At 34.1% G+C, this 17959-nt stretch overlaps 1 protein-coding gene and 1 long non-coding RNA gene across 4 annotated transcripts in view; one reads left to right on the forward strand and one right to left on the reverse strand.

Moving 5' to 3' along the window:
- Window positions 1–17066, reverse strand: part of ash1 (histone-lysine N-methyltransferase ash1) — a 38713-nt gene extending 21647 nt beyond the window's left edge. The window contains exons 1-5 of one of the 3 annotated variants that reach the window (XM_066289673.1): window positions 16781–17066; window positions 15903–16107; window positions 11878–12891; window positions 1353–1529; window positions 223–1294 (exon numbers count right to left, since the gene is read on the reverse strand). In XM_066289673.1, the coding sequence (XP_066145770.1) occupies window positions 223–1294; window positions 1353–1529; window positions 11878–12891; window positions 15903–16106 (2467 nt within the window). In that variant the 5' untranslated portion in view covers window position 16107; window positions 16781–17066. Of the gene's footprint in view, window positions 1–222; window positions 1295–1352; window positions 1530–7531; window positions 7598–8439; window positions 9217–11877; window positions 12892–15902; window positions 16108–16780 lie in introns of those variants that run through there. The other 2 variants (XM_066289674.1, XM_066289675.1) reach the window with 2 other exon arrangements.
- Window positions 7961–17240, forward strand: LOC136343153 (uncharacterized). Its single transcript, XR_010732748.1, has 3 exons — window positions 7961–8170; window positions 8459–8559; window positions 17061–17240. It is a non-coding gene; the product is annotated as an uncharacterized lncRNA (long non-coding RNA).
- Window positions 17241–17959: the final 719 nt, after the last annotated feature.

A 17959-nucleotide genomic window follows, 5' to 3' on the forward strand; every position in this document is an offset into this window, starting at 1 on the left:
AACTTTAAAAAGAGACTTGTTTTAATAATAATGAGCAAAATTTAGTGCTAAAAATTACTATAAATTTACTGTTTGAAATGATCCCCATTTACAACTAAGCAGTGTCCCCAATGAACGCTCGACAAAGATATGTTACATTACAAGAATGGACATCGCCAGAATTCCGACTTGACATTACATATTATTGCGTTGAAAGAAGCAACTAGAATCATTATTACTTACTTTTAAACGTGGTTGGTCTTTTCACATCCAATGCTTCGGATTTGCTTTTCGGAGGCCTTCCAGGCTTACGAACGTTAACCGGTCTCCCCGCTTTCCTCCTTGGTGGATATAAGACCCGATCTCCTTTCCCGTACAATAATCGATCGAATTGGTTTGAAGTAACTGGATGCTTGCTGGCTGTTTCTTTCACTTTATCTACCGAAGAATTTCTACTCGAAAGCTTGTCCCTGGACGAATTCCTACTGGATGAACATTCTTTGACTTGCGCTAATTTTCTAGAAGACAAAGTTTTGCTTGAATCGCTATTATCCTGGGATGAATTTCGGCTAGAGCTATATAACTGTTGAGGCCTATTTCTCCTTGACGTTCTCTCAGTCAATGACGCACTTTTATTGTGCTTGTCTTGCGATAAAATTCTCTCTGAATGACGTTCTCTCAAGGGATTCCAACAAGTCCTTTCTACTTTGGTGGCCCTGGTAGCAGAATCTCGCTTCACATCCTCTTTACTGTGCCTTAACCTGAGATTGGGTGAAAGAGGTGGCTCTGGACTTGTAGAATGTTCCGGACTGTTTTGAATACCAGAGTCTGGACTGACATTGGGAGCGCCACAAAAGTCCTGCATAGTTTTATCTACAGGACCCTCTAAACTCCTTAAACGCTCGTCACTCTTCAGTTTTCTATCCCTGGATACCCTTTTAGGTCTACCCCTACCCCTTTTCATAGAAGAAATATCAGGCTTCAGGACTTCATTTAGAGAGTCGCCGTTTTTCATTGCCGACTGAACGACAGAACTCTGACAATTGCTACCGCTTCCAGAACTTCCGTTTAAGGACTTGGGAGGGCTTAAGCTTTCGTTAATGGAAGACGTTACAGTATCACCTAAAGGGCTTAGCAATGGGTTATTGGGGACAAACTGCTGCAACAAACTGTTAGCAAACAAGGTCTGGGGATTGGGCAACTGATGACCTTCACCATCGCTCGACGATTCGGTTGTCCTCTGAATTAATGAATTGATAGCTTGTTGTGGAAGCTCCATGTCTGAACCAGACAAGTCTCCAGTTTCTGGCGAGTCCTTTATAAAATTCAATATTGTAGCCACAAAAGAAAAGAAACGTTAACGAGATTCCTACCTTGTGATTTTGATCGAAATCGTTAAAATCGTTACACTCGCTCTGGTCGGGAAGAATAGCGGCCAGATCTTCTTGCCGAATTTCCTGTAAACTACACGACGCAGGCAGAAGATCGTCTGATGACTCTGAGTCTGATGTAGAGTATGTGGAACTTCTAGAGAGAGGCAGCGATGCCATCTGAAAATTAGATTAAATTTACATACTACAGAGTACATTAAAACTACCTGAATATTTGATTAGAATACACCGAGTAACCCAAGATGTCTAAGAGCCTACCACTTCCGCAATATTGTTTCTAAGCTTCAAAAACATTTAGTTGCTGTGAACATTTAAAAACTTTTCACAAATTTCGCAGACTTCTGTACTTCTGTAAACTTTTTGATATTTTTAAACATTTTTAGCCTTAGAGGAACGGTGTATTCCACAAAATTAAATCAAATAAATAAATTAAAAAAATAATAAGTGGATCTCTATTAAATGCTTTATTGAGATCGTTCGAAAAATGACATCAACCTACTCAATTTTATGTAAAATATAATTAAAATATAAGTGTTGTGGATGAAATATATAGTTTAACAACTGCTTCAAACTTCTTCAACTGCTTGAAAATTGATAGGTCTTCTTCGATATTGACATTCTCCAATAAAAATCAAAGTTATTTAATCAATCAAAAATACAATTTAAATACAAGCGTTATAGAATATATTAAATTACATACCGATACATACAGGGTCTCTACTAAATGATTGCATTAATTTAAGGGGTGATTTCTTGTCGCATTTTATGAAAAAAAAAATCCTAATTAACATATGCATTTGTTTTCGTGATACAGGGTGTAAAAGATACTTTTTAGTTTTTCATAAATATTTTCGGACGTAAGGGCAATATCTCGATGAAATTTAGTATTCAGGGGTTTTCCGAGAAGCGAAATTCAAATATGATACCGGTTTCGCCATAATATATAGAAGCTATTTTTATATGTTTATCTATAAATTAATGTTTTGAGCAAATTATGTGCAGACATTTTTAATCCTCGATATCTCGAAAACAATTACTTTGACGATTTTCGACCAAATATACCTTTTTTTGTTTAGAATCGACGAGGAACAAAATGTGATCTACTAGAAATCAAAATACGGGGTTCTAAAAATATTAGAACAAATTTAACACAAAAACATTACTTCAGGTGGGACTTCTTACATATTGCGGTAAAACCGACATCATATACGAATTTCTCGTCTCAGAAAACTCCTGAATACTGAATTTCTTCGAGATATTGCCCTTAAGTCCGAAAATATTTATTAAAAACCGAAAGAAAAAGCTTCGACGCTGTGTATCAAAAAAACGAAGCAATATAGGACATACGATTATTAGGACTTTTTTTCATAAAATGCGACAAGGAATCACCTCTTGAAATTAATGACATCATTCAGTAGACACCCTGTATATTTTGTATAACTTGCTTTATTTACCTGAATGCAAAAAGCCGAAACTTCAATTGTATTCATTGAAACATAATTTAATCAAGAATTTAAAAAGGATAGTTCTTCTGCAAACAATGTGCATCTGAAATAATGATCCTTAAGACACTCCACTTTTAGGTGAACTATAATTTCATGTATCCGCTTCTACATTGAGGATATGTTTTATAGATTTTTATTATAATGCCTCGAGATGTTACATGGATTAAATTTAAGATAATTGTACTTCGAGATTGTAATATTGATCCTGCCTGTATCCTAACACTAAATGTATGTGATATCAACTAGTCAACCTTATGTAAAAAATGCTAAATGATTGTTTATTTTGCGACACTTTGAGGGTGGAGTAACTGAACGATCGTCGGCAAACAGGGTTTGGTTATCAAAAGTCCTTGCTTCACTACCTATATTTAGTTACACTGAGATGTAATAAAAATTTAACTGTTCACTTTCCTGCTGAATTGGTGAGCAGATTAGACCGACACCACACTTAAGCCATTCATTGAAGCAACAGGTACATTATCAAATGGAACTATACCTGGCCGAGTACTTTTTTTATCCATATTGTTTTAATGTACAATTTAATTGTACAGTCAATTGACACTGTCCCTCTAACATGAAAAAAATAGCTATTTATTGGCAAAAAAGCAAATGCCAGAAAGCTACAAACATTTTAATTAAAAAAGTTCATCATCAATTTTGTGTTCATGTAGAAAGAGTTTCTTTTATATACCAGCTACCTCCACAGTTTGCGATATGTGTATCTCTTGGTGCAATTCAAAAAAACTCGTTTGGATGATCTCTACTCTATTGTTGTCCACACAGGTTGGGATAACCAGTTTTCCTTTCTATCGATTTCCCCACCTCGGACTGTATCATATTATTTCAAGACCTCATTTTATCTCTGTAAATTCACTTCCCCTAATGGGTATTTGCTATATTAAATATGTTGCATGCGTTGGAGGAGGATTGTTAATTATTTTTTTGTTCTCTTTGAGAATATGCAGACCATTCTCGGTTCAAACTGAGAATAAAACTGCAGTGAATTTCATTGTGCTTCCTCCACAATTAAGATATTTTAGGGTTTTATACATTTTACATTTCACCTTCCATACGTTTCAATTCAGAATTAATATTCGTTTTTATAATTTGTTCCTAAGTTCAGAAGACTATTCTGAACCGAAACGTGAACAAGCGTTTCCGTCTGAGCCCTCAAGGAAGGAGGTATATTATCAATTAGTTTTTAATCGGGAAAAGTGTTCAATTTCAATGCTCCGACAACTCCTACCTGTTTGTAATAAGTTAGTCTCAAATGGAATAAAAGAAAACATATATTATTCTAATGCCGGGCTTGAAAAGGCAGTAAAGCCAGGTAATAGGGTACCCGCTTGGGGTGCTGAGTACCGCATATATCTGATTTTTTATTAAACACTAGTTTGTTAACTGAAGGGTGGCAATCTACAAGAGGACACCTCAGGTTGTGAACAATGTTTGGAAAGTTATGAGAGTTTAAATATCCATAATCCAAAATACTACTACTGTTTTAATGTTTTTTTACAAAACGAATTTCTAACAGAATGGATGTTCATACAAAGCGTTTCATATCCCCAACTCAACCGAATATGCGAATTTAAAAACTTTTCCAAAAGCTAATAACAATACAGTATTAATACCAAACAGGAACAGACCTTATCTAGCAGAACCGTTAGGATTCTTACATTGCCGGTGGCACTAATGACAGTATCATCCCAATTACGTTTCTCAGTCATTACCACTCTCAAATCCTCTTATACGTATTAAAACGTAAATCTGCTCGCGTTTACAAGCAACAACCCGACAGAAGTGCACGATTCACTATGCGACGCAACCTGCACGAAAAACGCGGGAAGCCCCTTTTGCAGCATGAAATATTCAACCCCAATTAAATTTAAAAACACTAATTACATATGCCGCTTCGACATCAATATGAAAAAGTGAAGATACACGACTTTCCACAAATAGAATGCATTAAAAATGAGTTTTCAATGCGTCAGCCACAACAGATAACCAGAGATGTTGCAAGCGTCCCATTACGTCACGCCGCATGCTTGCTACTACGCAAGGACAAACTGCACAAACAGAGGGGAGCCCTGTAGGACAAGGGACTCGGTGAAATTCAAATTAAACACGCGTGGACCTTAAAAAAAGGGGTGAAGTGGAAGGCAATTATTTCCACCAGCGATAATCGTGTGTTTCTGCAGTTCTCGCTTTCGCACATTTATCGTTTATTAAACACGAATCTTCACCAGTAGTTTGATCAGGGAGATTTTCCATTTCCTTTTTCTCATTCTCATTCACATGAGCACCCACACTCCCGACAATTCTTGAACATTCCTAATCGTACGACCCAAGTCTTAAAATTTCAATATATCGGGTGGTTCTAGATGAATGGAACAAGCAAATATCTTGAAAAAAAAAATGTTCGAATTAGGTTTTTTTTTATTTTATTTTAGGAGGCTCAACTTTTTATGCAGTCGATCCCTTTTCAAGGTCGTCTCCACCTTCCTTTGGAGATCAATTCCATTTATTTTTCAAATGGAACTTCCAATTTTTTTTGAGAATCGCTTTCTTTGTTAACAAAAAAAAGCATTTTTACTGGTAACATTTTTTAATATAAGTGATAAAATTCATAATAATGCTTTATACAAAATACACGCTTTATTGAATTTTAATAAGCTATTTGGGCAATTTTATTTGTTATGTAGCAAATTTTACTTTTTTAAAAAAATAGTCCAACAAACGTTCGAAATGGTACTCCCGGCTGCTCAAGGCACTTGACAATTCTGTTTTGAAATGGTTTTGTGGTATATTCTAGCATTTCAGGTGTGATGTTTCGACAAACGCGCATGCTGTGGGCGTCGAACGGGTGTAGCGTAAGGGTACATTACAGTTTATTAACATTGAGAATTTCTTGATGAAACTATCGCAAAAAATTTGGCTAAACTAAATGCGTGGCTTTGAGTCTAAAATTTGAATTTGGATTAGAAATTCAACTTGTCACTTTTAGCAAAAATTTGATGAAATTAAACTGGTAGCACTGCCGAGAAAAGAGTTTATTTTGCATATAGTACTATTATAAATTTTATCATTTTCAACAAAAAATGTTTCGAGTAAAAGACATTTTACTCTCAACAAAGGATTCGAATTTCAAAAAAAAAAATCGGATGATCCATTTGGAAAAACGAGGTTGACGCCAAAAAACAGGCGAAGGTGACCTAGGAAAAAAAATTGACAGCATAAAAAGTTGTGTGGCCGAAAATAAAGAATTTGATGGATTTTTTTGCATATCTCAATTTCAAGTTGCACGCGTCCTGCAGTCAATAATCCCTTTTGTCTAAAAACCGTTTCAAATCCCGTAAACCTCAAATTCGGTCAAATAGCAATTAATTCCTAATAGTACTGGAGTAATTTTAATAAAAAAAGAAACTTTACAACTAAATTCCATTTTACGGAATAAATACAAAAGGCGCCACAGCAAGGCTTCCTTGATGATAAAGGTAGCATCGAGTCAGAACATTATTTATTTTAAAAAAAGGTAAATTTGATATTGAAAGACCACATTTTATTACAATTTTATAAATTTGCAATTTAAAATAGGACTTATTTAGAGCATATCACTTCATCACTTGTATGCAGAATAAAAGTGGTTTTGGTCTTGTAAGGAATTTAATTGCCCCTAGTTTTCATCAGGAGAGACGTGATATCATAGAGTGACCGGCAAAGTTGCCAAGCTAGAACTGATGAGATTTTTTTTCTTTGGGGTTATATTAGCGATAGAATCTACCAACTTAAAACACTTCGACAACTCAAAATGATGAACGTTTACGGTTCTAGTGTCCAGCAGAGGGCTGCTTTACATTAGACCCTCCATTAGGCTGTAACTTTCTTGTCCCAATACCATTCTGCCGTTAAAAACTTCGACAGAAATGGATCTATTGGGGTACAGTGTACACAACACGAGTCAATAGGAAAAATCTAAGGAGCTCAAGTCTGGCGACGTTTGCGGCTTACTTTACGGTGTTACGTGTCACAAAATCAAAATCGGATATAATCTACCTAACAACACAAAAATACCTACGTACAGACCACCAAGTATCATGCCCTAAAACGCTTTCAGACTTTAATCTTCCAGAAATAATCAAGCGTAGCAAGACGATGTACATAAAATAATTCTACAATTTTACGCATTATTCAATAAAAAAACAACGAGTGTTTCCATTTAAAAAATCAAAACTGACAATAGTAATATTTTCTGGGTCACCCTGAGTAATTCGAAATAATTTTAAAATAAATGATCTCTAGCGTTCAAATCCAAGAAACATATACAAGTTTAGTAAAACAGTTTATCAACATAAATTATAGTCAAGAGTGGTAACCTTGTGCGGAATCAATGACCCAGTCTAACATTAAAAAGATCGGTGAAAAAAACGTTCGCGAATTGAAATCTCAAAAGAGATCATGAGGTGAACAGCCTCTAAAAGATTTGCCATCAAGTTATTTGGTTCCGGTTAAACGTACATCTATTATATTTCCCAAATATCGCCAACAAATATTTTAATAAGGTACTCGAAGATTAAAGACAAACATTTTACGTAACACACATTTCCACCAATGCATGATACAGCAGTTGATAAAATGTCATTATTACCATATACATACCAACGCATTGACGCCAAATTAAAACACAATAGCCTCATACAATTATTTCTGGCATTTACGTCCCAGTTAAAAAATCCAACATGATCTAATATAAACGTGTTGTTCGTTCGCCAGCTTGAAATTAATGCATTTAATTTTATTGCAGATAATTTACGTTAGTTCGCTTTTAACTGAAAATAACATTCATTATTGAGATCGACGAAGTGGTGGTTTATTTGGCATATTGCGAAACAAATACGAGGTTTCCTTTCTCACTGAATGCGATGAAAACAGTTGTTTACCTCGACACAGTCGTGGCTAAACCAGAATAAACAATAACATGTTATTTCCATGACAAAGACGAAAAAATTTGTCAAATGAAATGAAACGGCAGGAAGTTAGAACAACAGGAAAGATGGGATGGTCTTGCAGGGGCGTCCGCATAAGTAGCAGGAGCTTAAAGTAACAATTGACCGAGACATCGATCTCCGCAGGAGCAGAAGCGACAGACCTGCTGACCTTGACTTCAACGAGAGATCAACCATCGGAATAAATTACTGCTCGTTACATTATATTAAGGGACACGTTTTGTTTTTAACGCATTAAACGTTATACGGGTCGAGTTTCCTGTTTTCACAACATTATCGAATGCATATGAATGTAAGTGTCACCTATGTGCAACTCAGGGTCATTAACGTATCAACCTACATCCTCTTCTAAATTTCACGAAAGTTTAATAATTCGCGCCCTAAATCCCTGCACAACAAATTAGTGACAGATTACCATAAAAAAAAATAACCGCCCAATAGGCGGTCAACCGTAAACGTAGGGCGTTGATTAAGCAATTTATCATCAGACGAATTGATCCTAGACACGCCAGGCATAATATTTTAACGTCTACTGGAAGTTTTTTTTAATGATCTTTGTACCTTGATATTATCCTCATAGTAAGCGGGATTGTCTCCATAACCCTCATCCTCCAAATCATCCGAATGATATGCCTGCTGATATTCCTGGACTGTGGACGGCTCGCCGGAATGAGGAACATCGTAAGTTTTTACTAGATCACTCACATATTCCCATATCCCTTGCTCATACCCGCACCCGGTACAATTCGACACTATCTCCTCAAATATTCGTACCATTATCAAACTGTGAACTCCAAACATCTACATTTCTTACACGCCTATTAATCTGATTGACCCAACGCGGATTTTACCTAGCCACGAACAATACTGAGTGTACACGATGAAGGTTTGGGCCCATAACAAAAAAAAAAACATGTCTAGTCAGTTTTTCCCCTTTGTAATATTATTCAAGCCCAATGAATCACCTTTAGAAACGAGACCGGCGAAACTATCCCTCTTATTTGCGTGAGCGTGTTTAGTGTTCAAAGAAGGTTGTTAGTTTCATTCACCACCTTTCCTTAATGCGTTTGTTTGTTCGACAGTTTGGCACACACTGAAGTAACCCTTGATGTTTTGAAAAATTATAATATCCACTCGAGCTGACCATCGATTTTCCATGATTTTTTTCTTAATGGAACATTTGCATTTAGCGTCTGAGTTACCGGCACTTTCCACATTCATTATCATCCGCGCAAATCGCAGTACTCAAGCAGGTACCGAGGAGCCGCGAATGGGGACCGCCCAGTGAAACAAACGACTAACGCACACCAACAAACAAATGAATGCCGGCATGGTTAACCGGATTTACATTAAATAATTATGTACTAACTACTCTCTCGGCAATCCATTGGGCTGATTCGCTTCAAGGACGGTTTGCCGCTATTTTTAACTTGAAATTGATGTTTCGCGATTACGGAGGGGATTTTTTCGCGTTTTCGCGAAAACTATGTAAACATGAACGGCCTAGAAATCCGATTAGTCAAACAACAATTAATTTGTAAACAAGTCGCTTCAGTTATCGCAATTTGCCTATCAGTTTCTGGTAAACATAAAGGAGATTACATTAAGATCAACAAATTAGGACCGAAGTCAAGTAATGGAACATGTGAACATATTTATAGCACAGAAAAATGGGTTTCGACCCATTTTTCGTCGCGATCGCTAATATATATGGCTCGACTTCATGAAGAAAAGAACGCGATACCTTCGAGCTTCAATACCAACGATAGATTGGCTCCTTTTCTAACAGCCGACTTTAAAGCCAATTATTTCCAAGTGGTCATGGAAAACGCGAAAACATGTTTCTTTAAAGACATTTATCTCCGTAACTTCCATTGCAAACGCCGATATTATTCCTAACATTTGAATGCGGTTTTTAACTGCAAAAATATTCTAATTTTACAATTTTTCTGTAAAACCAACTTTTCCAGTTATTTTACTGCAAATATAAGTTGATACACTTTTTCCAATAAATTATCTCCTCTATATAAGCTGCACCGCAAAATTTACTCATAATATTTTAAAATGAACAATTTGCTTTCGAAAATATTTATAAAGGGTACTAGTGATATTAAATTATTGCTTTATGGCTCTTAAAATTTCTTCATATATTTTTTAAATGTTTATTTTTAAGATAGCAACAACTGTTTACAAAATATTCAAAATTATTACACTCAGTTTCATTTCATATGCACCACGCAGTAATAATGTCTTGTAATTTTGGTAAAATATAGAGTATGCATGCATAATAGAGTATCAAATGATCAGAGTTTCACTAAAAAACAACGCTAATGATTTTTTGTCATCGAACTTCTAGACTTTTATTCAATAACTAATAAATAAAATAATATTTACCTCGAAATATATATTAAGGAATAAAAATTATATGATTTTTTCATGCGCCGTGTATTCACTTAACTATGCACTTTATTGTTCCGGTTAAGTTAGATTTACTGAAAATCATGGTTATCCTTCCTTAGTAAACGTAAAATCTTTTCTCTAAAATTATAAAAACGAAATTGGGTAAAAATTAAAAATATTAGTTAATTTTACAGTGAAGGGTAGTTGACACTACAAGAAACCATACATGAAAACAATCGAGTCGAATTTTATACAGGGACGCCATGGTAGATTCAACTACTACGTCATCAAACATCAATTGCCATAGGAGAGATCGATGTCATTTGATCCACTATCGAGCTTCATGCTCATTTATGAAATTTCGGAAAAACATTTCTATTTTTCTCCAGTTTTTTTAGAAACTAATTGACAATGGGTAACAATTCATTATTGCAACTTTTCCTCTTCTACAACGTGGCGTTGTCAAATCTGAAACCCGACATTTTTATTTTCACCAACCATCACACCTGCATTTTTTCTTACGGGCGCCACCTTGCATTTTCACATTTTTAAATTGGGATGTTTTTATTAAAATGTTTGAATATCGCTTAACGTCACTTACAGTTATACAATTAGTATAAATTTATTAACAAAATGTCTTTTTCAAGTGAAGAAAAACGAGATTTGCTAAAATGTTATTAGGCTTTGCATCAAAATGTGCAAGTTACTTTAGAAACTTATCCACAACGATATTCAAAAAAAAAAAATTAACAAGAACAATACTTTCTGTTCCTTCCCAGAAATTTGCTCAACTATGATGGATTTTCAAGTTTTACAAAACATGTTCATGAACAAAATGGGAAATAGAAAAGCAAATTATTGCATAACAATGTTGGATAATACATATAAATTACCACATCATTATAAAACTTAATTTGTTATCTGCGCCACTGACCTGGATTCGAGCCACTGTAGAAATATGAAAACGTGAAAAGGAATATTCCCAACTGTTTCACCAAATGAATTCCTTTCAACCATCATGGCCTTCGACAAAAATGTCAAAATAATCTAATTTTTAAAGGCAACACCCAAAACAAAACTTATTTGGGATATATCACGGTTTAGGTATAGGAACTTGATACATAATTTTAAAAAAAATTAAGTCTTTCAACGTATTTAATAATATACAAGGCATTCTTTTAAAACATGCTTGATATTTAATTCTAAAAGCATTTATTTTCAGCCACCCTGTACCATGTAGATCGACTTTTTCTATGTAGGACAAATTTATAATCTTTCCAAAAAAAAACTCAAAAATTTCTGCTGAATGTAAATTCAAATCGCGTTTTAATAGGGGTTTTTAAGACCTTATATTAAACAAAAAATAAAAATTTTAATTAATATTTACGAAACCGCTAGACAGAAACAAATTAATATACAGGGCAACGGAATAATTTAACAAGAAAATAAAAAGAACTATTACGCCTTTACACACTTTATTGAAACACCTTATAGGTCCAGTGTGTGGCAAAGGTAAAGTGTGCCATGGAAGATTCATAATTAACAAATAACCACTGTATACAAGTATACACAAAACGAGTTGAAAAAAACGGTACTCACCTTCTTTGACTTCTTCTTTAGCCTAATTTTCCTCCTGTTGGTACTCTTTCCTTCTGCACCCTTCCCGTTTTCTTTGGTAGTTTCTTCACACGTCCCATCATGCTCTTTCACTCTGCTACCTCCAATTGTCCCATTACCACTACCATTAGGCTCCAAAACTCTGGAATCTTTTTGATCAAGATCTCTTTTAGATATTTCTTTATCCTTTAGTGTATGTTCTTTCGCACTTAAACCGACACTACTTGAACTGCGGAGCTTACCGATCACAGTACTGCTGGTGTCTTTTTCTTTGCCAAAATGCCCACTTGAAACACTGCTACTGCTTCGCAATTTTGGCAACATTGAACTGCTGTGATCTTTACTAATATTTGGAAGTATAAGATTATTAGTGTTGCTATTTGCTGTTGAAATACGAGTTTTATTTAAGTCCCTTTCTCTATTTCCAAGATCTTTGTCTTTTGAGTGACTTCCAACGCTGCTGCTGCTAGATGATAATTTCAATCTGGCTACTGGGCAGTCCTTTTGAACACCCATACGGTTTCTCAACACCAAAGGACTTTGCTTTCCCCGCTCTTGTTCCTTCATATTTTTCCCATTGGTTTGTGACAGCGGTCGCGGTTTAGTGGTGATTCCTGCTTTTCGAGCCACATTAAGCTGCTGTTTCCGAGGTATCTTAACTTCACATTTATCATCGGAGTCATCACTAACATCAGAATCACTCGAACAGTTAGAACTACTGGTACTGGTACTCTTCTTCCTATCTTTCGATTTTTTAATCTCACTTTTACAAGCCGTGTTCCCTTCAATAATCTTCTTTGCAGTGTTTATGGGACTATTCGTGTTTTTTCGAACTGTAGCAATGGTAAGCCTTAACCCATTTGTTTGGCTACTGGTCACTGAAAACTCGGGACTGGGCGATCGCGACGAAGATTCCTGTGAGGTTGAGGAACTATCACTGTCTGAGCTACCACTATGAGAGCAAGACTCTTGAGACCCATCGCTGGCATCTGAGTTCTGAAAATATTAACCATATATTGGAAAAATATACAGTATACCTAACTCTAAAAAAAAAATGGTCTTTCAGATCATTTTTACATATAAACCTAATTTAAGTCGTCTCACAAATATAAATCTTTTCAATAACTAAAATTAATTTTGGAAAACTTTACCTTTTTCAATAAGTAAAAATTATCGGAAATTTAAATCAGTGCATTTTAAAGTTTTAAAACAGAACTGCACACAGCTCAAAAATGCACAATATACCTCAATTTAACTGATCTTGTATCTCTTAAGGTATACAAGGTAGCCATATATTGCTAAGAATTTATAGCAAATTCTATAAGACCGAGTACAAATTGAACCCATTCTAGCTCAATTCAGACCTAGCATACAGGTAACCAACGCTGGAAAAGGTATGGAAAATAAAGGTTTTCTAGAAATAGCGTACCTCGCTCCCAGCCCATCCAACCATTATCAGTCATTTTTTTGTTACTTGGAACACTTATGATTTGTTCGTTTCCAATTTTGCAAGCAACATACACATCGAGAAGCTGATTTGTCTAATACAAAAATATTCTGTGTTTTATAATAAAAGCTTACGAAATTATATAAAAACAATACTGAAGGATAGTTTGGCGAAAATCGAAAGAGAATTTAAAGTAAATCATAAGCATTTTTAACCATAGTACATATAATTTAAAATCACTTATTAAATAATATGTATATCCAATCATTTAACAATGAATTTAATTTTAAAAAATAATTAGAATTGTTAATGTAATTGTAGAATATAATTTCCGATTAATTCTTGAGTACTTCACTCTTAGAAGGAACTTCCTTTGCCATTCGACAGATCCTTATTGCACTATTGAAAGTTTTTGAACTCTCTTTGATAGGAAATGTTTCTCTTGAACTTCTCTTTGGTAAAGATGCAAAATCAATATGGAAGTCTGTAATTCAATATTAGTTTATTTTCCTCATTACATGCTATCATTTCCAATATTTGAGAATTATTGTTACGTTTCCAACAGCAGCAATAGTCTCCAGCTTCGAAACGTTCAAAAGCCGAAAAAAATACAGCATATATTTTCAAATGATAGCAGCCTGAGATATCTCTTAGTTATAAACCTGACTTTTCTATTGCTCTTATTTTCGACTATGGCGTTTTTATATAAGGTGATGGTAAAAAATCTTCTCCCCAATAAATATATTGGGTGTAGTTTCGTCTTGACTGGGCAACGGTATCAGGTTTGGCACGTTAACAGGTTCATGGCTTAAATGTTTTCTTCTCAATTTGTGTAGATAGGAAAAAAATTGACGTCACCAAATTTGCCAATAGAACCTAGGTTAATTGTTATCAATCGATAGTTACCATCGACGATTGTCATTAGAATAATGAATCAGAATTCATTATAGTTAAAAAATTGGAAGTCATAATGAAATAGTTTTCTAATAGATACGCGTTTACGATCTATTGATCCAAAGTAGTTATAAAGCTGCTCCCTTGGTGTTAGCACATAAATATACACAAAACTACTCCAGATAGCGACGTATACTTAAAAGGCAATATCCCACACAGTTCTTTCTCCCATTCTGTAACCCATACTAGAGATTTAAACATATCTTCAGTCGACAAGTTCCTAAAAGTGATTAAACAAAAAATACGTATTTTAACAGTAATAATTAAAACAATTATTATATAATTTCACAAACACACACAATATATAATGATATAACATTTAATTAATGGAAAAATGGAAAAAAGTGGAAGTTATGGGATGGACAAATGAAAAAAGATGCCAATCTTAATACGAGTAAAAATGAAAAGATTGATGAGGTTCATATGGGTAGATAACAAAAAAAAAACACAAATAAAATTTTGCTTTGTTTGTTTCTTAAAAAAAAAATCCTGTGGTGTTTTGCAATTCATGAGTTCCTTGGAAAATTTGAAATGAAAGCAGAATTTAGGGACAAGGGAATACAAAATTAACATCTAGTAACACATCTTTTTTAATTTAAAGAATAAAGAAATGATAAAGAAAATGATCTTCTTACCTGAGACTGACACATAATTGTTCTTCTGTGCCATTTTGTCTTTGAACGTTGCATTCTCTACTAGTTATACCTTCATTTATCAGTTCGTAGGTTGGTATAAACTAAAAACTTTTTCTCTAGACATCTCTAGGGAATTCTTAACATACATTGTACTTTCTGTGGGTACTTCTCTGATGTAAATATGCATTTCATCTGCTTTCTATTTTCGATTTTGTTCATAAATATAATATAGGTAAATGCTTCTTATCGGCTTCAGAATATAGATCGAGAAAAACGCTGTATGCACTCATTGAAGACACCTCTATTACAACAAAAGGAACTAAAGTTGACATATTACACAAGTTGGGGTTGATGATTTGGGTTGTGACATCGCAACCTAAACCTGACTTGAACATGGAGCTGGAGAGTTTCTCTCAAAGTATACTGGGTCTGAACTGAATTTCTGTTGGGTTTGTTTAAAAATAAAAGTTGGGAGAGAGCATATTCTTAAAATCAACTTAGAAACCGTCTACCGCGAAAATGAAACATTTTTGTATGTACTAGGTGTCTCTGAGAAGTCATGAACTCAAAGGTACTCTTCTATTATGTTTGCTTCTCTGCAAGAACTACTAAACAATTCAGCAATTCCAGTTTAATCAGAACTGATATCAATAATTTAATTTCAAATGGAATCCCCTGGATATTCTTACTATATTTGATGAAGATTTTGATAGAGAATGAACATACAACAATATAAGAATTTATAACATTAAATCAAATTGTTTTCTAACAAACGAAGATTATTTGCTAGAGAAACTGTACAACAAAAATAATAAGTTAGGTAAAGAATACACACTGAAACATTTTTTCTGTAATGAACATTTTATGCAGAGTACAAACAATAAATAAAATAATTTAATAAGTGTTACCTACCTCTCAAAGACACTCACTAGAAATAAATTAAGTTTCAAACTTTTTCTAACATTACTTACACTAGAATCTGCTTCAGAATCTTCACTTTCTGAGTCACTATCAACTTCATTTTGATTATGGCTCAGCTGTGGAGGCTCAGCACTAAGTGCTCCGATATCGACAGTGGAAGGTAAGTCTGACTCTTCGGGTTCATCTTCAGGTTGGTGTACAACTGAAGACCACCCAGTGAAAAGTTCAGTGGTGGCACCATCATTAGCTGCCATTCTAAAATATGAATATAATGAAACTAATAATGATTATTAATAACAAATTTGTCAGAAAACAGAAGCCAGAATGAATATTTACACAAGTATTATGCTCAATTTAAAGAAAGCCAGCAGAACAATCTTGGAGATGGCAAGAGATAAAAATTTGATTAAATGGTACTTGAAACTTGCCCCAAGAAAATGAAATGTGATTATTAATTTTCTTATTTAGTTCCTTATAAAATAAGATAAAATAGATCATATACCTCACAATTTAACTTTAAATAACTAATATAATTAAAGACGACTAAATCTGAAACAACTATCTATAGATGTTATACAGATAACTATAGACAATTAAAATAAACAAAGCTCATTTAATTTCAATAACAATAGCTATAAACTGAAGTAATAGAGAAGTCTGTGAAATACATTAAAAAGCTTAGTATTTAGTAGGTCTATGGAAATCTCTAATATGTAGTTAATTAGCGAGTTGATAGCTCTCCTATATGAAAGACCTTAGTCCAATTTTAAATTAAAACGTTTCAGAAATAAGTTTTTAAAAATTGGCGCTAAAGACTCAAGAATGCATGCGCCATATTGCATTTCTTCAGAAGAAGTTAACAACCAATTTATTATAAACTAAAGAGGTAAATTTAGGTAAATCGTACAGAACTACCTACGGCACTAACCTGTCAAGGTAGATTTAACATTTCTTCAGAAAAATAAAGCAAGGAAACGATAGAAAATCGAGTGAAAAAAGTCTATTTCCATCTTTATGACAATTTATGAACAAAATGGCCTCCAGCTGATGTTGCACCACATTTTTAACGATTTCATAGGTTTAGGGCTTCTGTCTTCTATAAGCAACGTGCACTTCTCACCACCGGTTACGTAAAATATGAGTAATTCACAAAATGCATGTTATTCCGACTTTGATCTTTTATTTATATTTATTTTTTATTATTTTAGAGTCGACAGTTGCGCAACGAAACGCCACTAACTGAAAACTAGAGCGCCGGCACTGTTGCCAAAGTTCTGCGGGGGACGGCAGATGAAGTGAATAACGGTACTAGTTACGTTTTCCAAATTGTTTTCGTTGTAAATTTAAATATTACAAATCGGCACCAAAATATATTCGACTATCACTGATATTTTTTTTATTGCCCTCTTGTGCAAATAATTACTAAAAATTTATTTATAAAATATGTAACCGCAAAAAAATTCATAGAATCATTCGTGTGTCGCCCCCTCTATCGTCTCGTATGCAACAGTAGGACTTACATTGGAAAGTCCCTCATATGCAAGACAAATGTGCCCTCAATTCTAATTATCATAGTTAGATGGCCCCACAAAAAATGTAATTACATATAGTCGATTCACGTTTTTTTTTGTTCCCAAGGCCTTACAGCAATATACTGAAAAATCTTTCATAAAACCCATTGATTTTGAAACAATTTGAAAATTAATAAATTATGACGTCAAATTTCGGATCGGATCCAATCAGTTTGTCTATTTACTTATTTGTAGACAACAGCTACTTACGCAACCAATTAGGAAATACATATATAATTTTACGTAAAAACTGCGACGAGCAAAGCAGGGTCTCAAAATACGATAGGAAATACATAAAAAAGCATTCCCTAAGGAGTTTCATAGGTGTTTCTTTTACTGTTGAGCGAAGAAATTATAGAAAAATTGATACATATGAACATATTAAGCTCTACCTTGCACCTACCATTAGAATTGCAGTGGCTAAAAAAAATTACTTACCTGCTTTCATTAAGTAACTAGTTGCGAAATGAAACTCATTCAACTACTGATTTTAATTAAGAAAACTGTAATTTTATTTGTCAAAGTTAGAAAAATAT

Source organism: Euwallacea fornicatus, chromosome 13 (assembly GCF_040115645.1).
Source record: "Euwallacea fornicatus isolate EFF26 chromosome 13, ASM4011564v1, whole genome shotgun sequence".
In the NCBI taxonomy this organism is placed as follows: domain Eukaryota; kingdom Metazoa; phylum Arthropoda; class Insecta; order Coleoptera; family Curculionidae; genus Euwallacea; species Euwallacea fornicatus.